The 25,561-nt window shown below is 43.0% G+C and overlaps 2 protein-coding genes across 4 annotated transcripts in view; both read left to right on the top strand.

Moving 5' to 3' along the window:
* LOC118424687 (retinitis pigmentosa 1-like 1 protein) lies at nt 1-1,587 on the top strand. Its single transcript, XM_035833371.1, has 4 exons — nt 1-40; nt 464-556; nt 874-1,443; nt 1,538-1,587. The coding sequence occupies exons 1-4, from the start codon at nt 1-3 to the stop codon at nt 1,585-1,587; spliced, it is 753 nt and encodes a 250-aa protein (XP_035689264.1).
* The window catches only part of LOC118413634 (cilia- and flagella-associated protein 44-like), a 26,779-nt gene continuing 1,413 nt past the window's right edge, over nt 196-25,561 (top strand). Inside the window, exons 1-37 of one of the 3 annotated variants that reach the window (XM_035817163.1) lie at nt 196-203; nt 464-556; nt 874-1,443; nt 1,812-1,983; nt 2,527-2,689; nt 3,183-3,502; nt 4,062-4,176; nt 4,837-5,001; nt 5,433-5,591; nt 5,928-5,975; nt 6,689-6,788; nt 7,232-7,326; nt 7,827-8,030; nt 8,175-8,285; nt 8,798-8,950; nt 9,111-9,222; nt 9,591-9,700; nt 10,326-10,459; nt 11,116-11,410; nt 11,854-11,912; nt 12,096-12,258; nt 12,840-12,970; nt 13,629-13,825; nt 14,680-14,852; nt 15,739-15,927; nt 16,199-16,273; nt 16,640-16,749; nt 17,793-17,940; nt 18,584-18,744; nt 19,280-19,382; nt 20,804-20,944; nt 21,313-21,499; nt 21,950-22,065; nt 22,468-22,644; nt 23,295-23,491; nt 24,528-24,753; nt 25,350-25,484. In XM_035817163.1, the coding sequence (XP_035673056.1) occupies nt 1,889-1,983; nt 2,527-2,689; nt 3,183-3,502; nt 4,062-4,176; nt 4,837-5,001; nt 5,433-5,591; nt 5,928-5,975; nt 6,689-6,788; nt 7,232-7,326; nt 7,827-8,030; nt 8,175-8,285; nt 8,798-8,950; nt 9,111-9,222; nt 9,591-9,700; nt 10,326-10,459; nt 11,116-11,410; nt 11,854-11,912; nt 12,096-12,258; nt 12,840-12,970; nt 13,629-13,825; nt 14,680-14,852; nt 15,739-15,927; nt 16,199-16,273; nt 16,640-16,749; nt 17,793-17,940; nt 18,584-18,744; nt 19,280-19,382; nt 20,804-20,944; nt 21,313-21,499; nt 21,950-22,065; nt 22,468-22,644; nt 23,295-23,491; nt 24,528-24,753; nt 25,350-25,484 (5,067 nt within the window). In that variant the 5' untranslated portion in view covers nt 196-203; nt 464-556; nt 874-1,443; nt 1,812-1,888. Of the gene's footprint in view, nt 204-463; nt 557-873; nt 1,444-1,811; nt 1,984-2,526; nt 2,690-3,182; nt 3,503-4,061; nt 4,177-4,836; nt 5,002-5,432; nt 5,592-5,927; nt 5,976-6,688; nt 6,789-7,231; nt 7,327-7,826; nt 8,031-8,174; nt 8,286-8,797; nt 8,951-9,110; nt 9,223-9,590; nt 9,701-10,325; nt 10,460-11,115; nt 11,411-11,853; nt 11,913-12,095; nt 12,259-12,839; nt 12,971-13,628; nt 13,826-14,679; nt 14,853-15,738; nt 15,928-16,198; nt 16,274-16,639; nt 16,750-17,792; nt 17,941-18,583; nt 18,745-19,279; nt 19,383-20,803; nt 20,945-21,312; nt 21,500-21,949; nt 22,066-22,467; nt 22,645-23,294; nt 23,492-23,853; nt 23,894-24,527; nt 24,754-25,349; nt 25,485-25,561 lie in introns of those variants that run through there. The other 2 variants (XM_035817170.1, XM_035817177.1) reach the window with 2 other exon arrangements.

Consider the following 25,561-nt stretch of genomic DNA (forward strand, 5'->3'; position numbering starts at 1 on the left):
ATGATAAATCTAAGAATCCTGTTGTTGAAATATCTGCATGGTATGTAATATCTTGTCTAAAGCTTTTATTCATACACAGGGCTCGAAATTCATTTTTGGGATTAGGTGCACTGGTGCACCCAGCTTAAAAAATTGGGTGCACCAAAAAATTTTTGGTTGCACCACTTAAATTTAAGAAGAATGTAAAAATCCTGCGGCAAATGGTAAGTTTCAGATATAACTTATCATAATCACAAATTGCTAACATTGAATTCCTCATAACTTTAAAAGTTAAGTACCATATACTGTACACTGTATAGTGTACTTTGTTCAGTGCAAGTCCATTTTACAACTTCTATTCAATGAACTACTGTAAATGCATTTAATCATGGATTTTTGTGCTTCATATATCACCAACTTTGCACAATCAGTTCTCACCTTATAATGATATATTTGATGCTACAAACCAATCCTCTGCTTTCAGGTACCACAGAAGATTCCGGCCAACCTGCTGGGACTGGGCAAGAACAAGATCAGGGGCAGCAACAAGCTGGTGAAGACATCCAATGGGTGGAAGGTAAGCAACTGCATTTGTATGAGTTCTATGTTCTGTTTATTTGAAACTGCTGCTTGCATCCAGTATTCTTTCTAAACTACTGTTACATGTACCGGTAATGTTCTTATTAATAAGTGTTGCATATGTTGGCACGTTGACCAATGATGATGATGTTGGCAGGCCTTTTATACATACTGTACATGTGTCTAAAAATCATTCTGGCCTACCCACCCCTGCCTTGCAAAGGTAATCACATGTGATGAAAAATGTGATGAAAAAAACCTACATTGGAATGGTATTACATTTTTTTGTACTTACTGAAGCTTATTTCCCCTCAGAGTCTGGACAACCAGCTGCAGATGCTGCTCAGGTAGCAGGAGAAGAAGGCACAGACAAACAAAAAGAACCATCTGAAAATATCCCCAAAACAGGTGATGATGAAGTTACAGGGGACGGTCAGCAGGCACAGCCTGATGCAGACACTACTACTGAAGACCAGGCACCAAAGCCTGAGGAGAGTGCCGCTGAAGAAAGTGCTCAGGAACAGCAAGTGGACAGCAGTGAACAGCCAGAGGCAGCAACTGCAGGTGAGCAGCCATCTGATGACACTGCTGGCAAGGAGGCCGATGCTGGGCAGACCGCTGACCAGGAGAAACAGCCAGAGGACACACCAACAGAGGGCAGTGAACAGCAAGCAAAGCCAGAAGAAACATCGGGAGAGGCTAGTGAACAGCAAGCACAGCCAAAGGAGACCACAGGAGATACTAGCGAGCCGCAAGCACAGCCTGAGGAAGCTACAGGAAACAGCAGTGAACAGCAGGCTGCACAAGAGGAAGCAGCAAAAGATAGCAGCAAGCCACAGGAACAGCCTGAAGTTGTAGACGGACCCAAGGATGGCGAAGCCACTGGTAAGGGCAGGAAAATGATTCAATCTACGGTTAGAATTTTCCAGACTGGTCACATATGGTCATTTAAGTATGCCTGCTTTGTTTTATGTTATAGCATTGCCAAAATCTGATGCATTTCCAATGCACTTTGTCATGAAGTCTTGAGGGTGTATCTTTTAAACTGGACAATGTTATTTCTTGTAAATAACTGCTTTCTATACACAGCATCCAATGTTGATAATGATAAATTCTCAGTATTTCATCTTTTTATTAATCAACTTCGTAATGCATTAGTCAGTTGAGGGCGCATTTTGCTGCTTATAATAACTGTTGACATACTTAATGTGATGTATCCGTACATCTAACTTGGTGACATTTCTTATCACCAGCAGCTGCCGAGGAAGTAGTCCAGGGGCAGGAGCCAGCAGATGTGACAGGGGAGGTAACTGATGACACAGAGGGCGGAATGCCCGCAAACTTCTTCTACAACTATGCAGAGCTGGTGTCTAAACCACACGTGACACAAGACTCTGGCATCCCACTCAACCTGATGGAGTTACAGTATCCTTTATGTCAAATAGTCCATCAATTTTTTGTTACAAGTTTATTTTACACCCAAAAGGGTCATTTCAACTTGATAAGGATCAGAGGACTGATCAAAAGGTTGTTGGTTAGGGCTTTATTTTGTGTACGGATATATGGTCTTTAAATTGTTACTTACATAATGTAGACTACCATCACAGATGAACTTACATTGAAGTCCATCAATTTTTTTACTTTCTAGCGACATTTTGGCCATATTATGATAAGCAAATTTGTCATTGACAGGTTGATGCTGGCCACCTCAATCCAACCAAAGAAGTTTATCTTCTCTTTACCACTACTTAAAGGAATTTGCTTATCTCTTTCAACAGGGAATGTTTCTATATCAAGTTTGGAGTAAAGTTGGAGCAGCCTAAACATTGGCTGGTAACACCAGCAGATTTACGATCTAAAGAAAGGGTTTACAAATTAAACGTAAGGTCCAATATGCAGCTGTTGCGATTTACTGTACACAGATGATGGCTGATATTGAAAGTCAGTGTTCCTTAACCAGCATTACAGCCACTCATTTGGCTATGACTGCAAGCGTCGCTCCAACCTGCACCTTGTGGATAAAGACACTGTGGTGTTCATTGCTGGTAATGCTGTGGAGGTGTTGGGTCTGGAGACAGGCGAACAGAAATACTTACACAGCACCAGTGGAAGGGGTGTCGGTGCATTGACGGTAGGGCTTTCAAATTCTGTTACACTTCTAAACAACCATAACCATAACTTAAAAGTAAAGACTTTCTTAACTTTGAAACATACACAGCTAGCCTGAGTATCAGCCTGGTTGAATTTACTAAGTGCTCTCATACTCTCCCCTTGCTGATTATGGGAGCCACGGTAAACTAACTGGAAGGTATCATATGGAAAGAATGCTAACAGGTAGCAGTCAATGACGGAAATTTTTACGCGATGACGGAAAAAAAAAGATTCTTGACAGGAATTTTCCGTCAATGGGAATTGGCTGACGGAAAAAAATCTCGAGCTGGCTAAAGCCCTGTATTGCAGTTATTTTCAAAATATTGCTCCTTCCGTCGACTTCACATCCCTAATATTCTGTTTCTAAAACAGCGGATATTAGTTATGCCCGCGGATAAAGGTGAAATAGCATTACAACATGCTGTATTTGTATGTTGAATTGTGTGGCTTATTCATAATTATTCCTCATTCAGGTTCATCCAAGCCAGAAGTACTTTGCAGTTGCGGAGAAAGGGGACCAGCCCAACATCAACATCTACGAGTGGCCGTCCATGAAGCTGTACCGCATCATGCGGGCGGGAACGGCCGAAGCCTACGCCTTCGTGGACTTCAACCCCAGCGGCGACCTGCTGGCGTCAGTGGGCAGCTACCCTGACTTCATGCTGACCATCTGGGACTGGAAGAACGAGCAGATCGTCCTCAGGTCAAAGGCCTTTGGGCAGGACGTGTTCAGGGTGACGTTCTCCCCGGAAAATGAGGGCTTCCTCACATCGAGCGGTATTGGCCATGTCCGGTATGACTTTCTGCATTATATGTCCTTTTCAACCTTAGGCCATGTTGATTTGATTATATGGATGATATCCTCTGGGAAACCAAAAACTGATTCGAGCGTGCGAATGAAAAAAATTTTGACAAAAAAAGATGACTTCATTATGAAATCTTAGTAGTCAGGAAGGTATGGTAAACCAAACAAGAGATTTATTTTTTGTTCTTTCATATCTTCTTTGACCTTGGAACATTCTGTGACATTATTATAAGTTTTCTGACATTTGTTTTTGCAACTCATGGCAAATATTTGCTTATTTTGAAGCTGCTTTGTACAATTTACTGTAAGTTTGAAAACTTTTTTTTAATTTTTGAAAATGGCCGAAAATTGTTGCGTGCACAAATTACCCATAAAATCAAATCAACATGGTCATAAGGAAATCTTCCAAAACGGTTTAATCTTTGTTTTCTCAATTCATTTAGTCATATTACAGAGTAGCATAAATTCAATTTCATGTTAGAAAGATGTGTGATGTTGTGGTAGTTCAGAATTGTGGAGATTAACATTTTTCTAACCCTTATCACAGATTCTGGAAGATGGCCAAGACTTTCACTGGTCTGAAGCTGCAAGGAGAGTTGGGAAGGTTTGGCAAGACCTCCATCACAGACATAGAAGGCTATGTGGAACTGCCGGATGGCAAGGTGAGTGGTCCTGCCTCTTTTTACAGTTGGTAGTAGCCGTCATGTTTATATAGGTTAGACATCCAGGTAAACAATATTCAAATACAATTCAATCTCTACAACTGGATAAAAAACAGATATCTACTTCCGGACGTTTCAAGTGACATCCATCACTCTTCTTCAGCATCACTAGAATGAACTGGCAGAACAATTCAATACAAGTGCAGCTAACTAATGAAACTGGTTGAACTACTAGCTCCTAAGGATCATATGTGAAAGTCACTCAAATGTAGTAGCAGTTGTCTCTTTTTTGCATATGAGTCGTTATACTGTAAATGCTGTACTGCAATAAAAAGTGTACTTTGTGATAAAAAGTGTTGACGTCACTGCCCGGTTGATGTTAAGCGAACGTAACACACCATGACGGAACTTGTCGCTATCTCCGTGACCAAGCAGTTTAAGCAGCCCCTCTGCTCAGCCATCTGTATCCAGTTCCATGGATCTGTGGGCCTGAGTTCGATCCCAGGGTCGGCTCGGCTCGGACATGTTGCAAGGGATTGCTATCGACTTTCGGAAGGGATGTAAAACGGAGGTCCAGGCCTAAAATGTAACAACCTTATTCCTACCTGGCCTGACAAACTCTAAGAGGTCTAAAAGAGTTCTCTATGATTGTCTTTGCAGGTGCTGTCTGGGACGGAGTGGGGGAACCTGCTGCTGTGGGAGGGGGGCCTGATCAAGGTGGAGATCGGACGGAAGGGGAGGAAGCCCTGTCACCAGGGCGAGGTCGAGCAGCTGGTGATGGATGAGGGGGAGCTCATCACCATCGGGGCCGACGGCTGCGTCAGGGTCAGTGGCAGGACATTCTTTTTCTTATTTGAAAAAAGTTTAAACTTTGTTTTTTTGAAAAAAGTTTAAACTTTGTTCCAACACAAAAAGAAACTCACCATAAATTCTCGGCCGAGAAGTCGTAGGACGACGTCAGGTAGCAACGAATCATAAATGGCGGGAAGGTGACACCTGCCACCGTCACGGTTCAGAGAGCGTTTTTGATATACTTGAGTATACCTTTCACAGTCATTGCATCAACATTGAATAAAAGAATTTCATTGCTGGAAATGAAAATCCATTGAGAAGTATCGATTAAATTTCGCGCAAGTGAAAAGCTGGTTTGGGCAAGTAAATTTTGTATGCACTTGCCTGATAGGACAAGTGAATTTAAGAAAATTTGTCCAACCCTGAAATCTCACATTATGGCTTGGGTGTGGCCCGTATCGCAGGTGTGGGACTTTGAGACGGTGGACACAGCTGACACGGTGGACGACACGGGACTGTTTGAGATGGAGCCCATGAATGAGCTGGAGGTGGGCAGCGGAGTGCACCTCAAGTCCATGACCAAGTCTGTGGACCCTGAGCAGTCCACTGTGTGGTATGCACAGGTCAGTAAACCCTGATGTACTTATTGCTCCACAGCGCCTCGAGATATCTTGTTCGCAACTGAACACACACACGCACTCTCCTGGTTCCAATTAGTTCTCAACCGGAAGGCCCTGGGGGCACAATATTTCAGTTGGGGCTACATCTGTTTTTCAGAAGGGACGTAAAATGGGACGCTTGTTGGAGGAGGTGCCTTTGGCATGTCGAAGGGCTAGCAATCGCTCCCTAAAAATTTGCTGCTGAAACAGCAAGGAATCTTTTGTGCTTCTTAATATTACAAGGACCTCAGCAATAACAATGACAACTCAACAATGTAACATTCGCTTCCTATATTTCAGGATGCCAATGGAGGGATCTGGAAGCTGGACCTCTCCTTTTCTCACACGGTATGTCACAAATCTTGTCTAACCTCAGTGATAGCCAAAATAGCAAAAATGTTACATGCTGAAGTTTTATCTGATGTATCTGAATGTTATTGATACCACAAGAAGAATTGCAGTGTATGTATTTGCAGTTTGTACCTTTGGAAGAAGTAAAGTTCATCACCACTGGGCTTTCAGCACTAAGGCTAGCTGAAGAAAATCAAATACCAGTCAGCTCCAGGGTGACCTTCCCTCTAGATTTGCTGTTTCTTGTCAATTAAAATCAGTTCCTATCTTCCAAAATGTGTCTGACTCACTAATTCACATCTTCATGATCATGATATTAGAATCCTCACTGGCTATACAGATACACGCATGGTGCACAGAGACACCCATGAGATGCCAGAAGCTAAACCTGTTTGTAGTAATTCATTACTGCTCATATAGCTACAGCCGTGTGGCGCGCTCCCCTCGATCTTGCAAGTTAAGTTACGTGCAGTCTGGTCAGTGCTTAGATGAGGGACCACCAAGGAAGACCAGATGCTGTGGCCCAAGAATTCACGAGTTCATCTTTTGGGAGGGACGTAAAACGGGGGTCACGTGTTGGAGGAGGTACCCCAAGCATGTAAATTAGCATCATCAACAAATTTGGTACCTACTGGCTGCAAATGATACACCAGATGTATTAAAGTCTGTCCCTACCAAACTCCTAATGTACTCATGTTCCTCATGTGCAGACCAAAGCTCCAGAGCAGCTGTATCACTACCATGCAGGGAAGGTGTCGGGGCTGTCAGCGTCTCCGAACACTCACCTGTTTGCCACCATCGGATCAGACAGTGGGTGTCTTTACCTGTTCTTATTGTTGTTGTTGTTGTTGTAAAAAGTAAGTGATGTGACTCTAGAAGAAAGAAAATTAAGTTTGCATAGGAAATTAAATTTGCATAGGATCAGATGTGTTTGGACTTGTTCTAGAATCGTTTCTAATGCATGCATCTGTGTGCAAAAATCATGAGAAGTTATGTAGGATTTTTCTTTACAACCGTAAATCATGCACTAACCAATTTTGCCTGTCTTTCAGTACAATGTTAGACTTGTTCCACAATTGTTTCTGATATGTGTATCTGCACAAAAATCAGAAGAAGTAGGATTTTTCTTTACAACCGCAAGTCATGCAGAAGAGGAGCTACAAGTATGATGGGAAGATGCACTAACCAATTTTGCCTGTTTTTCCGTATTTTCCTGTCCTTTATGTACATATTGTTGCCTTTCTATCCTCCAGGCCGTGTGCATGTGTATGACCACGCTGCCAAGCTGCCCCTGTGTACTGCCAAGTACACTGCTGGTGGCTCGGCACTTTGTTGGGCACCGCTGCTGGTGAGTTCCTTCAGTTAGTTTTTTTACACACAACAAAAGACTTTCTTTCTATCTAAATTTACAGTTTGGACCTTTGGAAAAAGTTAAGTTCATCACCACTGGGCTTTCAGCACTAAGGCCAGCTGAAGAAAATTAGATACTGTAAATGCACTTAAGTTCGCGGGGATTTAATTTTGCGGTAGCGGGAAAAGGACTTTTCCTGGTAGTTCTAAGTTTGCAGTAGCACCATGCACTGTAGTCTCTTACTGCCATGGAAAAATTTTTGCGGTGGTTTTAAGTTCGCGGTGAAGTTGCCACCTCAAAAACCGCAAACATAAAACCACAGCAAACATTTCTGCATATTAAGTAGTTGTTTATGTGACAACAAAAGACTTTTATCTGAAAACAACAACAACAGAAGTAAGTTACATTTTGTGTATAAACAGTAAGATTGTGGTTGATTGCTGTGAGGATGATGCCCTGCATGCCAGAACCTCACCAAAGCTGTACGTCCCGTTCAGGTGGATCCAGAGGGCTCTACCCTGATTGCTGGCTTCACTGACGGAGTGGTGCGTGTTCTGACGGTCGCGAAAAAGCCCCAGGCTGATGGCAACAACAGTGGAGAGGCTCCCACTGAAATCACTCTACAGCAGGCATTCAAACCACACGCAGGGACTGTTACAGCCATGGCTTTGGACAGCAAGGCGAAGATTCTTGCCACTGGGGTGAGTTACTCACAATCAATGTGCTTACTACTACCAGAGCTGTCAAGTTTCTACTTTTGTAAGCTTCTGTTCAAAAACCTTTACAATCTCTCACAGTTTGATATCTATTGTTGTCCTGACAGTCATAACTTTGTTGTTTTGCAGGGTGAAGACAAGACTATCTTTTTCCTGACTGTTGGGGAAAAGTATGAGCCCATCGGTTTTGTTGATGTACCTGGACCAGTGTCCTGTATTGAGTGGTCCCCTGAGGCAGAGGTTAGTTGAGCCTATCTAATGCCAGTTCTCCTTTATCTGCAGCGTAACCTATTACCGTTTTTCAAAATCAAGGTATGCAGAGATATGAAATCGACAAGGGTTGGTTTCAAACTGCAATATGTTGAAAATGTTGCAATTTGAAGCTACGGTCTATCGACTTTATATCCCTGAATACCCTGCTATTCAAAACAACGGTTACAGGTACCGTGCAGATAAAGGTGAACTGTCGTTAAATTTCTATGCATGAACCAAGCGATATCACAGAGACAATGAAAAGTGCATAATTTTCTCAGGTAGCTCAGTTAGTCTAACTGATCAATAATTTGCCTTCTGAAGCATGTAGTAGGTGATTATTTGATTGTCAAAACTTAAAACTAACACGTGTTACACACTATTTTTAGATATGTGTGTGCCATGTGGTATTCATCACCAGACTATAATGGTATATCTAACACTTTTAGCTCTTATATTGCTCACTCCATGTTTCTCCCTACTCATTATGGATAACACAGGGTCCCCAGAAACTGTTGGTGTGCTGCACCAATGGCACGGTTGTGGAGTTAGCTGCCCCAGAGCCAGGGACAAACGACACATCAACAACCTTCAAGATTGAAGGTCTCGATATGCGAGGCTTCACATTCAAAAGCATCAAGTCAGAGTTACGGGTAAGCTAGTAACTTGAATTTCTTTTGTAAAGACAGATTTTTTTATCGCTTTTGACAAATACTGTATGAAATTTATGTCAGAATAGGTACTTGACTGTGTGTTTGTAGTTGTGTGTGATTTAATTGACATCTTTGTGTTTTTTTGTTTTTTGTTTTAAAGAGGGAAGAAGAGCGTGTAAGAAAGGAGGAAGAGAGAGAGCAGAGAAAGAAGGAGAGAGAACGTAGGAGGAAGATCAGGGAACAACAGGGTCTAGAGGATGATGAAGAGGAGGGTAAGTCAATGTCTAAGGAACATCTGGATGGATGATCATCAATTTGCTGTACCTAACAATACTACTGCCAGGAAAGGTACATGTAGTAACATATGAAAGATAACATTTACTAGATTAGATATTCATCTGGTCAGGTGCTTTAGACAGCATTTCCGCTGTCTTTTGTCACTGAATTTGCTGACTTTTGCTGTTCCCTGACAGAAGACTGTGGCTGCTGTCTAAAGCGTCTGACCATTTACAAATCTATCCACGTAAAACGTTGAGTAACTGTTATTTTGCATAACAATATACATGCCAGATCCTTATCAAACGATGTTGACGAAACACTCTCTAAGTGTCCCGCCTCCTTTTTCCTGTCCATTGACCAGTTGAGGAAGGTGAGATCGAGCTGGAGACTCCCATGTACATCCCCCCTGTGCCCAGCCCCATCCTGCAGGGTTTCTACCATGGACCACCTGGGACTGTCTGGCTCTCGATGGTAGGTAGCCACTGATTTATTTACCATGGCAAACGTTGCGCTTGAACTGGTCCTTTCATTGATTCTTTTTTCATTTGTTCTGTCTCTCTATATAGCCAGTCCACATGAAATGTTTTAAGGCCACATCAAATGTAAATGGGAATTTTATTTTGAAAATGAAAAAAAAATGGACAGGTAAATCCGAGAAGCAACAAATAAAACTGATGCGGCCCGTTGATAACAAAGATGCAGGAGTGACAGTCTGTGTCCTCACATTTAGCATTGCAGACTTCCTGATTTGATGAGTTTTTGATGACGCCTCAGGGGAGTCGTAAAATGGTATATATTAGGTTCAGTCTGCAAAAATTCTAGGAATTGCACAGGCCTTTTTCCACAGGAATGCTAGTAATCCACAGTATGCTGGGTATGCAAGCCCCCCCCCCCCCCCCATCTGTACCAGATGTATCTCAGGTATGCAGTAGTGAAAGTAGGTCACACTGGCTCCCTGTAGGAATTTGTCCTTTGAATTGAAACTAATTGTAGACAGGGAAACTGCACAATGGATCACATTGTCTTGGTTGTTCTGTTATGTTATGAAGGATACATTTTCTTTTCTAGAGCTTGTTTCTGATGTTTTTCTGAACAGGGTGAGTTTGATGCTGGTTACCTGTACGAGTGCAAGCTGCCTGAGGGTGCTGAGGAGATCGAGGCTGTGAAACCCAGCAGGGCGGTCCCCATGCTGGAGACAGATGATGTACCCATCACATGTGTCTCCCTCAGGTGAGCACGTTTGTTTGTTTTGCATACCCGGTAAGGCTAGGGTCCCAGTTCCCAACGCGGGGTCTGGACGGGTAGATTTCGGAAACGAAAAAAACGATATAGGAGGCAACGAAGGACAAAGAATGTAAAAAAAATAATCATGAGCATAATTTGTATATATTCCTTGATAAACACTGTTATGTCATACCTGGGCCGCGATAACGTTTGATACAGGTGTTCCGGACCGGGTGATAAAAAGCTGTATAACACAGGCTTCAAAGTTTTATCATACAGGCTTCCATCAAATAATTCAAACATACTCTGTGCACGCCGAGTGTGGCGCAGACGAAAATTTTATTACCTGATTCGGACGTTGGAACATTACTGCTGTAACAATATTTGTTCAAGGGCACCAAATTTTCTCAACGTCTGGTGCATTTTGCATCAAAACATGTGTTTTCGTCGTCCCAGCCCTCCTGCAATCTTTTTATGAGGCTTCGAAGTAAGTAGTAATGTGAACTGGAATGTTGAATGCATGTTCGTTAATCGTATATCGTTATGTCTCCGCTGCAACAAGCTTCAGGTCCTGCTGGGTCTGTAAAAGTATTTCAAGCCCTGAGAAGTGTGAACTGGAAAGCTGAATGTGTGTTCATTAATCGTATATTGTTACGTCTCAGCTGCAACAAGCGTCAGGTGCTGCTGGGTCTGGAGAACGGCAGCGTGCGCATCCACCCGCTGGAGGGGGACCAGGAGTGGGACGACAGGGACATCGCCGCCGAGTTTGGGTCGTACTGGCAGTACAGCGTACACGACTCCCACGCCGGCAGCATCACGCAGATCGCTACCAGCTTTGATGACCAGTTCCTCTTCACGGCGGGGGCGGACGGCAACGTTTTTGCCTTCATGATCTTGTCTCAAGAGGAGATTGACAGATCCAGGGCGGCAGAGAGGGCCAAAGTTCCCTCTGCTAAGGTGAGTGCCAGTGTTCTATCCAGCCTGAATTTTTTTTTGTCCCCTGGATTTTGAATTTGGAACTTCTGTCAAGCTGCGCGGAAGGCACGACAATCTTAGGAGGATTCGGGAATATGTTTCTCCTGGAAAGTTTTGAAACCTAGACCTCCTGAAATGCTGTTTCCAGCATTTGTGGGGGCAAATTTTTGCATGCGGACTCTGCTTGGTTCATTAGTATCTGCTGATTTTTGTCTATGGTAGAAGACGGAATTGGCAAAATTTGTGTCCATCTCCAGCAGCAAAATTCCGTTAAAGAACGGATGCTGGCTAGCACTGGCTAACCTGGTGACAATTGGATATGCAAGGCATTGAAGTGAAGAGTGATGCAAGTATTGCAAGACGAGATGACGATGATTTTTCTTGCCAAAAATTTAACAGTAGACTATTTGTTGCTTTCATTCCAGTGGAAGGATGAAGAGTTCATCAGAAGGGTGGAAGATATTGAGAAGGAAGACCATTACAGGTTTGTATCATCTTCATTTTCATCTTTTGGATTTTAAGGCTGAATGTTGAGCCTTTCAATTTCAAAAGGAACATGGCTTAAACCTGTCTGCAGTATCCCATGGAACATTTGCAGAAAAGGTGTTTGGGGTGACTTTTATGAAACGCATCACTGACTTTGTTTCTTGGCACTTCACATTTCCAGCATTGAGGATGCCAAGCAGAAGGCAGAGCATGACAAGATGATGCGTTTGGCTGAGGAGCAGAAACAGAAGACAAGAAAAGCCATCAACCAGCTACGGCGTAAATTCCACAAGCTGATAGAACAAAACCAAGAGCTTCCAGATCACGCACAGCTGGACCGAATGGTAAGTCTCTCTGTAGAAAGGAAGGGTATAAATATCTGTGGGTCAGAAATACAGTGGTTTGAGAAAGAGTCTATCAGAAATTTCTAAGTTGAGTGCAGGGCTGTCTCCAGCTTTAAATTTTTTTCTGTCCCACTCATTGTTTGGGGGCCCAAGATGTTCCTTTTCGTTGCTCAATTTGTCATTTGAAGCCTATTGTCATTTGTAAACAGCTGAACAAATAAATAAATAAAATTTGAAGCCTATGAAACTTTCATGTTATAAAGTTCAGCTTTTAGGGACAGAAAGGGTGGAATTTTTCTCCGTCGCAAAAGTCAAATTTCCATCCCAGAACGAAAGGACAGGTACTGGAGACAGCTCAGAAATATCACCTTGCATATAGTTTTTTTCTTTAGACCAATAGTAGTAGTTGTCCTTCAAACAATTCTATTTGATCGTCTTTGTCCTTCTTTTCAAGTTGAATGTGAATCTTTTTTGGAAGATACGTGGGATCACCTTGCATGTATTTTTTTTTCTTTAGACCGATAGCAGTATTTGATATAATTCTATTTGATTGATTTTGTCCTTCTTTTGTCTTAAAAAAGGAGTTTGAGCTGGATCCAGAGAACCGGACAGAGATGGAACAGATGACCCTGGAGAGGTTGCAGCTGGTGCATCGGGAGCTGGATTGGGAGAAAGAGAAGCACACGTTGGCACTGCACAAGCTGAAAGCCAGGTGAAGTCTGTGGTTTGGGACATTTGGGTGTAAAGTAAAGCTTATGACCCGAGACAAGATACTGTAAGTGCAGAAATTTTCGCGGTGGTTTTACGTTCGCTTTTTTTCGCGTTGCCAATTCACCGTGAACTTCAAACCACCGCAAACATTTTTCCATGGCATTAAAAGACTACAGTGCATGTTGCTACCGCGAACTTAAAACCACTGCAAAAAGTCATTTTTAAATGCATTTACAGTAGTCAGCCTCTGTCCTTCTGTCCTTTGACAAAATTTTGACGCTGGGGACAGACAAAAATTTTGCCCATTCAGTGCTCGGTGACAAACAAAAATCTGCATGTAAAGATATCGAGCCAAGCTGAGTCTACCAGCAAAACTTGCCCCAAAAAATAAAGGAAATACATGTAGCTTTTCAAAGGGATTTCAAACTTTCCTGGGGGAGCATACCCCAACGATTTTCTAGAAAATCTGGAGATCCTTTCTTAATATCTGGAGATTGTTTCAAACGATCTCCAGATTGTTTCAAGCGATCTCCAGATTATTTCAAACAATTTTTCGAGATTGTTTGCAAATAAATCTTCAGATTGTTTGAAACAATTTCCAGATTTTTCTATGTAATGTGTTGTGTGTGTGTAATTTATTATTTGTGCCGTCGCTCCAGGTTTAAGGACATCCTGATGTCGGAGCGGCTGGTCGTGCACAGCTTCGAGACGGGTCACCTGGTCTCGACCTTCCGGCTGGGGAAGCTGTCGGAGGAGTACTACCAGCTGCGGAGGGAGATGGAGCAGCGACAGTCCTCCGTGGTGGAGCCCGGGGAGTTCGGGAGCACGCGGGAGTCAACCGACTACTCCATCAAAGGTTAGCCTGATTGAATCTTGCTTATAGCAGCCCGCCCAACATCCCCGGCCTCCTTGGGGAGTAAACAGTTCCAGCCCTGGATGGCAGAGTTTGTGTTACACCTGTCAGAGTAATCCAAGGTCTGTGTTCAGGAGCACTCGGGAGTCAACCGACTACTCCATCAAAGGTTTGATTGAATGGTTTGGTTTGATACAGATCTCCAATAGTGACTGATACATCAGTATAGTCTTCCTGGAGTACGGGCGATTTATAGAGAATCACCAACTCTAGACGGAAGGATTTGCACCATCGCACAACGCACCATCGCATGTGTGGTGGGTTCTTTAACATGCTTGGGGTGTGGCTCTCCCCAAACAAGAGACCACTCGGGAGTCAACCGACTACTCCATCAAAGGTCTGTTTGGTTGGTTTGGTTTGATACAGATCTCCATTAGTGACTGATATGTCGCTAATCTTCCTGGAGTCAAGGTGATTTGTAGAGAATCTAGACGGAAGGATTGCACACCGTGCCATTGCACATGTGGGGGTTCTTTAACGTTCATGGGGTGTGGCTCTCCCCAAACCCGTGACCTCCATTCCGAGGGACAGAACACGTGGTGCAGTGTAGATGATGCTGATGATTGGTTGATGTTCATTGGTTTATCAAAATGAATTACGTATCATCTCATGATTAGCCCTACTCATGATTAGCCCTACTCGATTGTAACGCTATATCAGAGATTTAATATATTAGCCCTCATTGTAATGTTAGATTTTATTCTATGTCATCTATTTTTGAACTTCGTGTAATAGTTGTTGCCATACATTGTACCATGTACAGTTGTCATGCAATTAAGTTCTTACTATTCTTTCAGTTGCAAAGGAAAGTGAGGATGAGGATGATGCCAGCCATGCTGGCCTGGGTATACCGGGGACAGTTCCTAAGAAGGGACAAGTCCAGCTGACTGGGAGGTTGGGAGAAAAGGTCGCCAAGGCCCTGAGGAAGGCTGAGCAAGCCAAGAAAAGGAGAGAAAAAAGGCAAACAGAGGTACATCTGATTTGGTCATCTTAACTTTGTTGAAAGTTCATCTGTGTTGGTAGAATTCATTATTGAAGTAATTTAACTGTAATATCCAACACAAAAATTGACAGCAGTGGATGGATTGTTCATTCCTTGACAATAACTGGTGATGTTCAGTCGATGATTTGGGTGAGTCCAATTTTTGTGTTGGTTATTACAGTTAAATTACTTCAATAATGATTTGGTCATCCATTACAACTTTTTGTGAAATCAAATATCAACATCCCCAATCACATGTGCACAAGCAGGGCTCGTAATACCACCTGTTTATGCAGGTTAGCGCCTGCAGGTAAAAAGTTTTGCTGTGCAGGTATTTCTGGTGTTTACCTGTACCTAACTTGCACCAGACTTTTAAGACTTGTCCTTGTAATTCCTGGACATGAGAAATGACCCAGCTGATCATGATGAGGACAGTGATGATGAGGACAGTGATGATGATCACTGATACTTTGTGATTATTGTGAGTAAATCAACATGTAACTTTTTATTTAATAGTTTCTATACAATGCAGTTTTCCCTTACTGTACATACTTTTGTGTGCAAAGTATGTTCAAAAGGTTGTTTTATCTACTTTTCGGGTATATTGGAAGGGTGCATGTAACATTTGTCTGGTGCAGGTTTAGAATGTCTGTTTAGGGTTAATGAGTCGTTCGGTGTAATATAACCAGCTGCTGTCGCGCTGCGTGCCTGCGAAGCTGGTGTGTTACGCCAAACGGCGGTTATACCGGCTATATAGATACAGATGCAAGTAGTTTCAAAAGTTACGTGCACCAGTGCAGGTAAACAGAAAAAAGGATTTCGAGCCCTGACAAGGGTATCATGTCTGTTCTAACGGCTTGTTATATTGTTACAGTGGGATGCCCTACTCAGCAATAAGCCTGATGAGAACTATGAGGATCCGCAAGACCTGGCCGATATCAAGAATGCTCAGGAGAACATGGGAGATGTCAAGCTGAAGACTGCCAAGGACTACACTGTCCCAGAGCACCTGAGGATGAACGCAGAGAAGAAGAGAAACCAGCTTATTGTCCTGAGAGGATTGGTAGGAATTTTCTTGCATGTGCTTATAACTCAGAACACTGCAGAGTAGCTTGCTGAATTAAAATGTGTTTTGAAGACCTTCAATGAATGCTCTCACAGTTTTCTGGTCCTTTCAATCATTTCATGAAGCTGTGATGACTAGTGAAGCGGTAGATTAAATGAATCTCTATGAATAAGATCATATAAATCAGTAATGAAACGGTCACTATTTCACTCTACTTACATGTACTTTGTGTGTCTGAATTATATCCTCCCATTGTTTGTCTATTCAGATTCATCACCAAAAGGAACTATTCAACCGGAGGGTGTATGCTTTAAGGCAGGAAAAAATCGGTGTCATAGAAGAGGTATGTTGAGGATAACCTTGTTCAATAACTGCCAGGATTTGGGCAAATATGTTACTTGTCATATCATGAAGACAGATTCAGAAGTCACTTTGTATCCGATAACCCCTGTACCTGGTCTTCTGCTTGTAAGTGCACCTCCTGCCAGGATTTAAGGGCTAATGGTAGTCTGATTGATTTTGTCATCTTTAGTGTTAGTCTGTATCCATTGTATTTTCATGTCAGGGCGAGGGCTAGCAAAGGTACCACCACCTGTTCCATCGCCCCATCCACTTGTATTGTGAATTTTAATAAACAAATAAAGAAATAAACAATCATGATGATCTTGCAGAGACCTGATCTTTTTTCCCCTCATGATTTTTTCCCCAGATCCAGCAGCATGTGTCTGCCCTGGAAGCCTTGCAGTCCCAGTTGGCGCCTGGCAAGAGAAAGGGCCTTCCTCCTGTTCCACAGTTACTGCCAGATGAGCAGCCTGAAAAGTGAGTAAATTCTGCAGTAGAAGCCAGTTAATTGCACCACAGATAATCGCACCCTTCTGTTAATTGCACAAAATTCCAAAATCCCTTGGTGTCCAGCTTGATAACTTCGCTTTGTTGCACCATGCGGATAATTGCACGAAATGCACTGGCAAATGGGTTGTGCAATTAAGCGGCTTCTTTCCAGTTACGGAGGCCATGTTGGATTTCCTTGGGTCATGCACCAAAATGAGGCTGCAGTTAGACATTCTCCTATTGCAGACATAAGGTTCCGGTTCGGAGTTTTTTTTAGGATTTGGGACCGATTTGACTGTCTCTGAGAAAAGCACTAGCGCTTCTCAAAACATCGTTTTTCGGATAATTCAACGTTTCCGATAGAAAAGTGTGTGTTGTTGCTGACCGACAGACTCATTTGACATTTTCTGTAGAAATTTTATTTTTGGTAAAAAAACATCAAAATATAAGCTTTTCAACCAAAAATTGCTAATTTGGGGCCATTTTTTACAGGCCGCTACACGGAAAAAATGAGTTTTCCTGGGATAATGACTAATATGGCAATGAAGGTCAAGACTTCTTCTGTATACTGAGTAAAAAGGAAAAAAAAGGTATCCGATACGTTTTCCGCGAGCTCCGATGGCGCTCAAACACCCAAAACGCACATAGAACGCACGATCTGGGTAATCAGGCGACGAAACGCTTTACCGCTATCGCGCGCACTAATACCAGGAAGTGTTCGCCGCACGATCGAATCTCCGATACCATAAAACGCTACGAACAACAAGCATTTGGAGAAGTATAAAAGATTATAGGCTTCTAAAGCGATAGCCAAAAAATCTAGAGCCAAAACTATGGAGACAACCTCTGATTTGCGTCTTATTCTCAGGGACTATTTAGATATCTGGTCACTTGAAATTCCGAACCGGAACCTTAAGTATGCCCCAGGAAATCCATCATGGCTGCTGTAACTGGAAAGAGGTCTAATAGTACCTGTTGCTTAGTCATCTAGGCAGACCATACGAATCTAATGTGTCCTTTATCTCCAACAGACAAATGGAGTATGACAGATCATCTCTGCTGAGGTTCAAGAAAGACTTGGCTGCCAGAGAGGCCGCTGCTATCAAGGGTACAGACAGCAGTGGAGGGTTTGGTGGATTTGGAGGTTTTGGTGGGGGAGGAAAAGCTCCTGACAAACAGGTTTGTTGCGTCACTAACTGCCTTAATTGTGGTTCCTCCAATGTCATATATTTAAGAGTATATATTATAATCCTTGCCTCCCAACTGATAAATGTTAAATGTATTTGATGTATGAAGGGCATCCATTGAATTAAGAACCAAAGATTTTATTCAAATCCATCCGCGGATTTAAGGGGCTGGCCCTCCCCTTTCTACTGGACGAGAGAAAAAAAAGGAATTTCACAAAGAAGTCCAGAAAATCAGCGGAAGTTGTGGCGGAGCCAGTAAAAATACGAAGCCGCTAACCAACAATGCCAAGGCGCACTCCTCTGGCAATTACTCCCACATTCCTGTCAGTCTTTACGGGCATAGCCAGAAAGTTGCATACTACTAGGTAATACTCCGTCATCCTTCGGAGCTCGCTTGCTCGCTCGGCTTCCGAACTGTTTGAGTCTGGGTGCTGATGGTGGGATCTCTTTTATTAACTTCAGGTTTAGCTTTAGCTTTAACTTTAACTTTAACTTTAACTTTAACTTTAACTTTAACTTTAACTTTAACTTTAACTTTAACTTTAACTTTAACTTTAACTTTAACTTTAACTTTAACTTTAACTTTAACTTTAACTTTAACTTTAACTTTAACTTTAACTTTAACTTTAACTTAGGCTGAGGCAGCAGCAGAAGCCTCTCCACCTCCCGAATCAGGGGGCAACAAACAGGCCGCAGTTTCCCCGACCACTGCAGCGGCGCAGGAGGCTCAGTGGCAGGACAACCAGGAGGACCTCACCCCACTGGAAATACAGCTGCGCAATGCTGAGGAGATAAGGTCAGTTATCACCTTGTCAGATTGTAGTCTCTACCAGACTCCCGCCTGGCCAAATAAGGGGACTTTGGCAAAGTCTGGAATAAAAGCCTAGTAGGAGTTGATTGGCCTAGGAGTATTGGCCAGCCTGGCCTTAGGTCACAAACTGTACTCTGTCTTATTCGACCAATTTTTATCATTTTTCCAGCAACCTGTGACTTGTTGTTGTGTCCATTCTCTTCCTCTTGAAATAACTCCAAATAGTGCTGTGATTTATGTTCTGGTTGTCCTAAAATTCAGACATTTGTCTCCGTGTCTCTGTATGTCTGGTAACCCTAACATTGCTGATCATAACCTGACCTCACCATCACCTCACCGGCCGTAGGGGCAGCTATGCAATCAGCATAATTCTTCCAGCCTCGTCTGTGTTCAGCCAAGGTTGCCAGCTGGTGGATTGTAACGTGTGCTAAAATTCAGACGTAGCAGGGTATGTCTCTGTCTCTGTCTCTCCATCTGTTCCTACCCTAACATTGCTGATGGTAACGTTGTGCGCCTGCAGGCTGCTGTACAAGAGAGACACCCACCTGGAGGAGGTGCAGGAGCTGCTGAACAGGTTCGATGCCAAGCTGCAGCTGCTCTGCCACGAGAAGCTGCAACTGCAGGTATGGTATATTCTGTGTGTTCAGTCATAAATGAATGAAATTTATTGCTCGACAATTGTACAGGATACATCGTATGGCAACTGCTACTACACTACTTGCTTACTTTTCTTGCTTAAGGCAGTCCATCGGGGCCAACGATGACGTCACATCAAGTACAACGTATGGCAACGGCTACTTCACTACATACTAGGGCTGGGTATCGGTACAGCGTACCGGTACAAAACCGGTTTTTCTTATTGGACCGGTCCAGAAAAACCGGACCTGAAAAAATTAGGTGGACCGGATGTTGGACCGATTAGAAAATTAACATATTATTTTATCAGGCATTCACACGTTTTGGCGCTTGCAGTTGGAAGAAAATGACAAGAGTGAAGTAGAGTAGAGTTTATAGTAATTTCTACCAAGGTTTACAGTCAATCGTACAGGTGCAGTTAGCGTTGTAGGATTTTAAAACGCCAGTGTAAGTCTAATACTCCACCAAACAGATTTCTTTGTAGTGAAATGGACAATTGGTATGAGTCATACTGAATCAGGTTCAGGTTCAGGTCCGGACCTGGACCTGATCCTTTGGACCTGAACCGGACCTGGACCTGAATTTTCTGTACCGGTACCCAGCCCTACTACATACAGATACTAAAATACATACAGATATAGTGTAACAAAATTTCGTCAATAACATATGCCAACAAGCAGTTACTCAAGCAACTGGATATGATTTTGGAAACAGTCAGACGTTTCAGATAGTATCCACTATCTTTCGTCAGTGACACTGAAGAGATCTGGAAGAAACTGATCTTTTATACTATGAATGAAGACAATTTTAGATGTCCAATAGGAAACATTGTAAGACAAAGTCAAGCTGAAGACAATTTAGATGCCTCAAATATTCATCAGTAACATTATAAGGATTACAGCACATTTACATTCACGCTGTTTACTCCTGATTTGTTATTGTTATTGTTATTGGGTGGGCCGACTACTCTCTCTTGGCAGCCAGGGGCTGAATTGCGAGGAGCTTACAATAGGTGAGGCTAAACGCAAGGGTCTTGAGCGAGCTGCCATTCGGTGCCACTCAGGTGACTTCAATGCGACAATAACTGCCCCAGGTGCGGCCAAGGGACTGTAGGTTTTGAACCACTCATGCCGCACCATCGCACGTGTGGTGGGTTCTGTAACGTGCCTGGGGTATGGCTCTTTCCAGACACCTTAACTCCATTTTACATCCTATCCGAGGGACGGCCCTAGCCGAAGCTAAGTTCTCATTTTCACCTGAGCAAAGTGAGGAAAGCCATGTAAAGTGCCTTTCCCAAGGGCACAAGATCGGTGACACGTACCCGGATTCGGACTTAAGACCTCTCGGTCCCGAGGCAAACATGCTGCCGCTGCGCCACACGATCTCAGAAACTTTTTGTGATTTGCAGGTGGAGCAGAAGATGGCCGACCTGCGCCACATCACTCTGTTCGAGGAGCTGGTCCTTCTCAAGGAGTTCGAGAAGAGAGAGAACGTCCTTGCCGACAAGGTCAACAACAAGAAGCAAGAGAGGGCTGATATGGAAGTCAAAGTAGGTTTTACATGGATGACAACAAGGGGCTGATCTAGGATCGCTCTTATTGTTTGATAGCTCACACAATCATGTTCACTTGCACTAAGTAAACGTGGGTTATGTTCATGTTCACTCGACAAGGTCAACAACAAGAAGCAAGAAAGAGCTGATATGGAAGTCAAAGTAGGTTTTACATGGATGACAACACTGACTTGAGAGGCTTTTCCAAGATCGTACTTACTGTGTGATAGCTCACACTAAGTAAACACAGGAATCAGTCTACATACAAAATGATTACACCACATTTAAGAAAAGAATCATAGTGAAAGTACTTGACTTATTAGTAAGCAAAGTTACATGATTCATTAAACCACGTTGACTTGCAGGTGACAGAATGCCAGGCCAAGCTTGAGGCCAAGAAGAAGGACATCGACAAACTCCTGGACAAAGAAAGAGTTCTGCTGTCAAATTTCCAGGCTTCTCTGGGTGACAACAACAAGTTTGCTGACTTCCTGACAAAGGTTTTCAAAAAGAAAATCAAGAGAGCAAAAAAGAAGGCAGAATCTGAAGAGGGTAGGCTACTGTATACTCTTATATTTTTCTTACTGAACCCTGTCCCATTGTTTACTCATCTGATCTAAGCTAGCAAGTTTGAACAGTATGCATTGTGATTTAGTCTTTGAAAAATCACTTTCATACATGAATGAATGTGGTTAAGTAGCTTAATTGGTTAGGGTGAGATCTTTACTTGGCATGTACATGTACATGATCTCCAAGCAGATCCTACGGTAGCATAAGATAGTATCAAAAGCTGCCAGAGGAGTGAAGCCGGCCTCAGAGTGTGTTAAGCTTCATGGCAAATGTACACCTCTTGGCAGACTACACTCCATTGGCCAGTTTAGTACTATCTCATGCATCGTAGGATCTGCTTGGAGATTACATGTAAAAACTTTGAAGGTTTTATCCTGCTGGAGTTGTACATTTTTCTTGATGTGTGTTGGACATTTCTGCTGTTATGTGTAGGATCTGATGACGACAGTGATGACTCTGATGACGAGTCGGACTGGTCCAGCAGCGAGGAGGAGGGCAGTGAGGAGGGAGGTCTGGATGACAGCGTCTGTCCGCCTGGATGCGACCCAGTAAGGCAATTTCTTCATATTTTTTAACGTTTTATGCAATTGGTATGATCCAGGAAAATAGGGCTTTTCATTTGGCATTGAAAGATTTGGAATGCTGCCTAAATTCTAAGAATTAGAAAGGTAAAAAAATTAAAAGGACCTAACAAGCTTGAACGATGTTACAGAAGATATTATTATCAAGTCTCATAAATCCACTGGCCTGATTAGATCTCAATAATAGTAGCCCGCAATTGGTATGACCCAGGTAAATGCATTGAATGATTTGGAATGCTACCAAACTTGTGAAAGGTGTGCCAAAAGCGGTTACTCGATATACGATTTTGGATATGATTTTGGAAACAGTCAGACATTTCAGACAGACATCCGGTGTCTTTCATCAGCGTCCAAATCTCTTCTCCCTAGGAAATGTTTGACAATGTGTGCCAGCTGAGGGAGCGAAGACTGGATATTGAGGAGGCCCTTGCTGAGGAGAAGAAGGCACAAGACGTGCTGAAGAAGGAATTCGAAACCCTGACCAAGAAGGCCAGAATCATGGACTCTGCTCTGAAGACTGCAGAGGGTGACTTGGAGGCCTTCCAGGTAAGAGGGTCTGCTTGGGGGCTCCCAACAACTTATACGCTGAATTAAGAAGAACCCCATACGTATAAATCAAGGAAGGCAATTACACCAAATTTGGCCGCCTCGCTACGAATTACGTATTAGATGATATGGTTTTCCCTACGAGTTACAAGAAATAGAATTAGGCTGCCTACGCCTTATGGAAAAGAGCATGCAGACCCTCAGGTAACCTTGCTGCTGAAAGTTCAAGTTTCCCCTGAAGGAAAGCGTAAATCTAGTCATAAATGTCATCTTTAACAGTGGGCTGCCTTGTATCCTGTAACTCAATATGCTCCTGCACTGCTTGTGGCTAAGGAGTAAAGGATAGATAGTTACTACTGTAGCCAATCTTTTTAATTGGTTGAATATGTCGAATCGTGTTCTAATGATGATCAGGACCTAAAAGTTTGTGTAATGGAAACTGTTGATGGAGCGGTGGAGTGAAGCGAACTTGTACCTTATCTCAAATGGGGTTCTAGAATGGACAGAACTTTACCGGTCTTCTTCAAATGAAAATGCAGTTACGTTTGGTTGTCCTAAAATTCGGACGTGTCGAGGGTGTCTCTGCGTCTTCGTTTGGTCTTATCTTATTGTAACATTTGCGTAACTATGTGTTTTCTTCACCCTTGTAGCTTGAGAAGCAGCAGAAGCTGAATGAGCTGGATGTGGTGGTCCCCCTGCGGCTGCACCAGGTGGAGCACATGTACAACGGCATCGTACCCAACGACTTATCACCCTGCCTGGTCTTCACCTCATCTGCCATGGGCAACCTGCAGCACAGGATCAAGGAGCTGCAACAGGAGAAGAAAGTCCAGAAGAACAGATACAAGTGAGCTTTGTGACAAAAACTTGGCCTAAAGTAACAGTAATAATCTTGAAGTAATGAATAAAAATCCAAATACCAGGTCAGATGGTTCACTAACAACCCGCAAAGAGTCCATTTGAGGATTGCATCCAACTTTTATAATCAAGTTATGAACAAACATTCTGGCCACAGTAACTGTTTCCAGTTGTTCGAAATTTGCTGTTGGAATTGTTCCAAGTTCCAAGAATTTAGTTATAGGTTTGAGGTTTGCTGTTGGCTGTTGGGTCGGCTCCAAGAACTTAATCTTTGTTTTTGGAGAAGTTATACGAGAAAGTTTGTAGGTACGAAGTTGTATTGAGAGACCCCTCTGTTCCTGCGTGTTGCAGGGAGTATCGCCAGGAATGTAGATAGTTTCAGAGATGCCCTACACAATTGAATGCAAATCAGGGGCTGATTTGCTTAATTAATGAGGACAGTTTATAAATACACTGCATTTCATGTTAGAATGCTAAAAAAATATGCCATATGTAACTCAAAAAGAGAGAAATAGGCAATAGGTCACTCGACACAAGAGATCGCTTGATTTGGCAGCACTACCCTACAAAAATCCATCACGTAAAACAATCTTCATACATACAGCCAGGCGAAAGGATAGCACACAACTACAACACACCTACAACGACAATCCTTAATACTTAAAAACAATAAAACTGTCACTGCATTGGTACATCTCTCTTATTCATCTAAGATTCATGTGTTTTTTCTCATGTGGCGGTATCATGGCATCCATATATGGAATTATGAGAGTTGATGTTAACGCTAGTTCACCTTTATACGTGGGGTAACCTATATCCGTTGTTTTTAAAAACAGCACATTTAGGGATATCAAGTCGTCGGACGGTTGTCGTAAATTGTAATATTTTCATAATTTAGCTGTTTTAGCACATTTCGTCTGCCTGATAACCCTAAATACCCTGCTTTTAAGAACAACGTATATAGGTTACCCCTCGAATAAAGGTGAATTAACGTTACTGGAATTTTAAATTTCTGCGTGTTGCAGGGAGTATCGCCAGCAGCACGTGCAGCTCCTGAAGGACAGGAAGGAGATGGAGGCCATCATCGCGGAGCTGGAGGAGAAGTGCCACACCATGATGATGCTGAAGTTCGGTCGCGTTGTCGACCTCGAGAGACTGGAGTCGCTGCGGGTCAACCGCAACATCGAAGAGCTGAAGGAGAAGCTGAGAGCAAACGAGCTGAAGTCTGCTGCCAACTTGGCCAAGTGGGGGGTAAGACCATAGCAACACAGTCACATGATTACACACTTTGCTTGATCTCCAAGCAGATTCCAGGTGGTATATGATACGTAGTGTCAAAGCAGGCCAAGGAGTATAGCCAGCCAGAGGGAGTCCGCCTCCTACCGGTATTGGGTGACTCCCTCTTGCCAGCTATACTCCTTGGACAGCTTTGATACTATCTAATGCCACCGGGAATCTGATTAGAGATTACACTTTGGTACCAATACTATAAAGTAAGAAATACTTAATGAGAGAGAAAAAGTCACACTTGCCTTGTTTCTGGACGTACACTGGCTAAAGATTTGTAAGTGTGACCGCCATTTTTTTATGCTTCATGAATGCTTCGGAAACGTCTTTCCACAGAAGCCTGTCTGATGGCAAACCATACTGTCCGTTGTATCTCATGTAACAGTGGGGTTCAAGCGCTGCCAAACTGACCACGCCAACATCTCTGAGCTTTTGGCATTGTGGTTTGCACGTTGGATTTGTGATTGGCTGGCCCAGGTTTGATTCTGGTTGTCGGCATGTTTCTTTCTGTTTTACTCGTCCCTCTTGCATGTCACTCACATCCATCTTGTCCCTCTCAGGAGAGAGTCCAGATGGAGAGAGACAGAATTACGGAGCTGACCAGAAACAACACCCAGCTCCTGGACCAGCTCAACCTGCTGCTGGGGGAGAGGAAGGAACTGGAAACAGCTCTGGATGCTCGGCAGAAAAATTTGGTTGGTCACTCTCCTTGTGTCCATCCATGTATAATTCCAGACGAACACTTTAATTCCAGAAAACCTTAATAATTTCA

This window comes from Branchiostoma floridae, chromosome 1, assembly GCF_000003815.2.
Source record: "Branchiostoma floridae strain S238N-H82 chromosome 1, Bfl_VNyyK, whole genome shotgun sequence".
Lineage (NCBI taxonomy): Eukaryota > Metazoa > Chordata > Leptocardii > Amphioxiformes > Branchiostomatidae > Branchiostoma > Branchiostoma floridae.